This window comes from Frankliniella occidentalis, unplaced genomic scaffold, assembly GCF_000697945.3.
Source record: "Frankliniella occidentalis isolate FOCC.00 unplaced genomic scaffold, Focc_3.1 Scaffold80, whole genome shotgun sequence".
NCBI classification, from domain to species: Eukaryota; Metazoa; Arthropoda; class Insecta; order Thysanoptera; family Thripidae; genus Frankliniella; species Frankliniella occidentalis.
The window spans coordinates 303,813-306,418 of NW_026267210.1; the positions used below are offsets into that span (position 1 = coordinate 303,813).

General features: G+C 53.6%; 1 protein-coding gene across 1 annotated transcript in view; it reads left to right on the forward strand.

Moving 5' to 3' along the window:
* The window catches only part of LOC113206188 (metabotropic glutamate receptor 8-like), a 72,273-nt gene that overhangs the window by 19,408 nt on the left and 50,259 nt on the right, over window positions 1-2,606 (forward strand). Inside the window, 1 exon segment of the mRNA XM_052269010.1 lies at window positions 1,339-1,528. Within this exon segment, the coding sequence (XP_052124970.1) occupies window positions 1,339-1,528 (190 nt within the window).

The following is a 2,606-nucleotide window of genomic DNA, read 5'->3' on the forward strand; positions in this document are numbered from 1 at the left end:
ATTGGAAATAATATGCAAATTTTGGACTTGAAAAATCTTGCGGGCTCGTGCGGGCTTGTCACCTGGGAGCGAAAACTGCACAAGCCCGCAACAGCCTGCCCTTTTGGAGGCACTGTTGGGAGCATTCACGCGGAAGCAGCAGTAACAGCTCAATTATGGCTGCAGTAGGAGAGTGGTGGGGCGAGACGGGGGGGCATGCGCGTGCGTCACTCGTACGAAGTATAAAAGCCTTTCAATTCTGGCGGAATATATATATATACATTTTATTTTTATTTCCATCCTTTTTTTGTGTGTATATGTACGTGCGCGCGAGTGCGCTTCATTTTTTCTTCTCTCTCTTTTTTTTTTTTTTTTTTTGGTAAAGTGGAATATCACTTTGGCCGGGGCGCACGACATGCACGGGGCTTGCTCGCAAAGGCCGGGCTAGGGCATGCGGGGCTATCTGCGATGCTAATCTGGGAGGACATACATACCCCCCGGGTGAAAGCCGGCGTGCCCCGCCTGTCCGGCCCGCCGCGGCGCAGCGCGCGCCAGGTACGTCGCCATCAGCACCGAAATAAACTTTCCTCAAAGAAAACAAATGCAATGTTAGAAAATGTACAGCGTGGGCTCGGGCGGCGTGGGCGCGGGCCCGTACGTCACGGGGGTTGCGGGCCCGCCCGCACCATGTCGAGCACAAAGTGCGGATACTTTGTGATGGTGAGTCCGCCAGCAGCCTCCGCTCTTACTGCTTTTAACAACTGTTAACTGTTAGGGCTCTCGAGGTACAATCCTCTGTCGACGTTACCGTTGTTACTTTTGCGCGGATGTCTTTGTATGGTCCTCGTTTAAATCCATCGAATGCGCGTGTATACGGGCGCGGAGGGGAGGAGGTTGTCGCCTGCACTCCCCGTCCGTCCGAATCACGTCAAGGCCCGAGCAGCCTGCCGGGCCTGCCGGTCATCAGGCGGGCTGCTGTGCGTGTTCCAGACGCATCCATGCCCACACGAAAACTCCTCCCACGGACGCGGCGCCCCCAAGAAAAATAAAACAAGCCTTCTCGGCTATTGCCCGCCTACACGCCGCACTCTGTGGCCGCCCCATGTGGGAGGCGTGCTTGACGATATACATATTCAAGTGTGTACGCTTTGTACCATGGCCTGTCCAACGACAGCAGTCAGTCCATATTACACGGACGTCCACTTTCAGGTTTATTTCCTGCCGGCTGTTCCTAACTTTAGCATTGTAGACACGGACCACCCTGCTGTCTGCCTGAGACTGATAATGCAAAACTAACAGTGTCTGTATTAAAAGTCTGCCGTGTACATTATCCGCTCCGTGTGTGTTGTGTGTTTGCAGGGCATCCAGTCGTTCGTGCAGCTGGCGGGCCTGAACGGGATTTGCGTCGGCGTCTCGGAGCTGATCCACCGCACGGCCACCCCCGAGGAGTACGACCGGGTGGTCATGCGGTTGGCGCAGCGTCCCAAGGCCAGGGTGGTGGTCATGTTTGTCGACGAGGACAACGTCAGGTGAGATAGTGCACCCACGCGTGTCCCTCCGAGGACTGTTCGATAATCCTACAAGGTGGTGTAAATATGTTTTCGGAGGGACCAAAACATGACATAACCTGTTTGTTGACAATTTTGTCCTGAAACGAAAACCAACTGTCGCTAATTGTGAATATGGTTCACTCTATGTTCTCATGTCCTACGATCACGATTATTTCCACACCAAAGAATATATAGCCGTTGGAAAAAATTTGCTTGCAAGAGCAAGCTAGGAAGTTTTCTACTTTTGTGGTTGCATGTATGGAGTAGAACGCGGCCAGAGGAAAAATCGGGCAATATATTTCACTCGTTCGCGTTAAAGTAAGTGTATATATCCTGTCTGCACCCGATCGTCGGACTGCGTTGGGGCCGTGCTTTCCTTCAATGCCCCGTAAATCAGGCAAAGAGGGACTGGCGAGTGGCAGGGAGGGGAGGAGGGGTTGACGGGGGAAAGGGTTGGAGCAGGAAAGGGGGTGGGGAGTTATTTCTCTTCCCGGACAAAGGAGGTGGTCGTGTGGTGGTAGTTTGGCTTAACGAACAGGAGGGGGAAAAATCTCAGCTAGCGTGCTGTACCTGGCCGTGTGTGGCAGCCTACCTCCCCGGCCTGGGATCCCCTTTTCGAGCTGGCTGACTGGCGGGATCCGGCCCTCTCAGGCTCGCCGAAGTGGCTGGTGAAATTTTGTGGAGTAACGCCGGGAAAGGGGAGGGGAGTAGCAAATCCGGCTCCGTATCCACTTACACGTACGGTATGTCACGATACGAGCCTCAAATCTGCCCTGAAAGTTAGTTCCCTTCCCCGTCTCATCTATCTCCTGCTCGAGATCTCCCACAATCTTCTCCGTCGCCCGGCCTTCTCTCGCTCTCCATCCCGGGGCGCTTTCCTCCACCAACTCTCTCACCCTCTCATCCCTTGGTAGTCTTCGCGCCGGGGAGTAACAGAAATTCCCCGCAACTGAGCAAGGCGGGATATCTAAACGTGTCGATAAAAATACAAAAAAAGGGAAAAAAACACGTTTAAGGGGTTAAGGTTAAATGTCTACCCCCCTCCACCTCTCTCTCTCTCTCTCTCTCTCTCTCTCT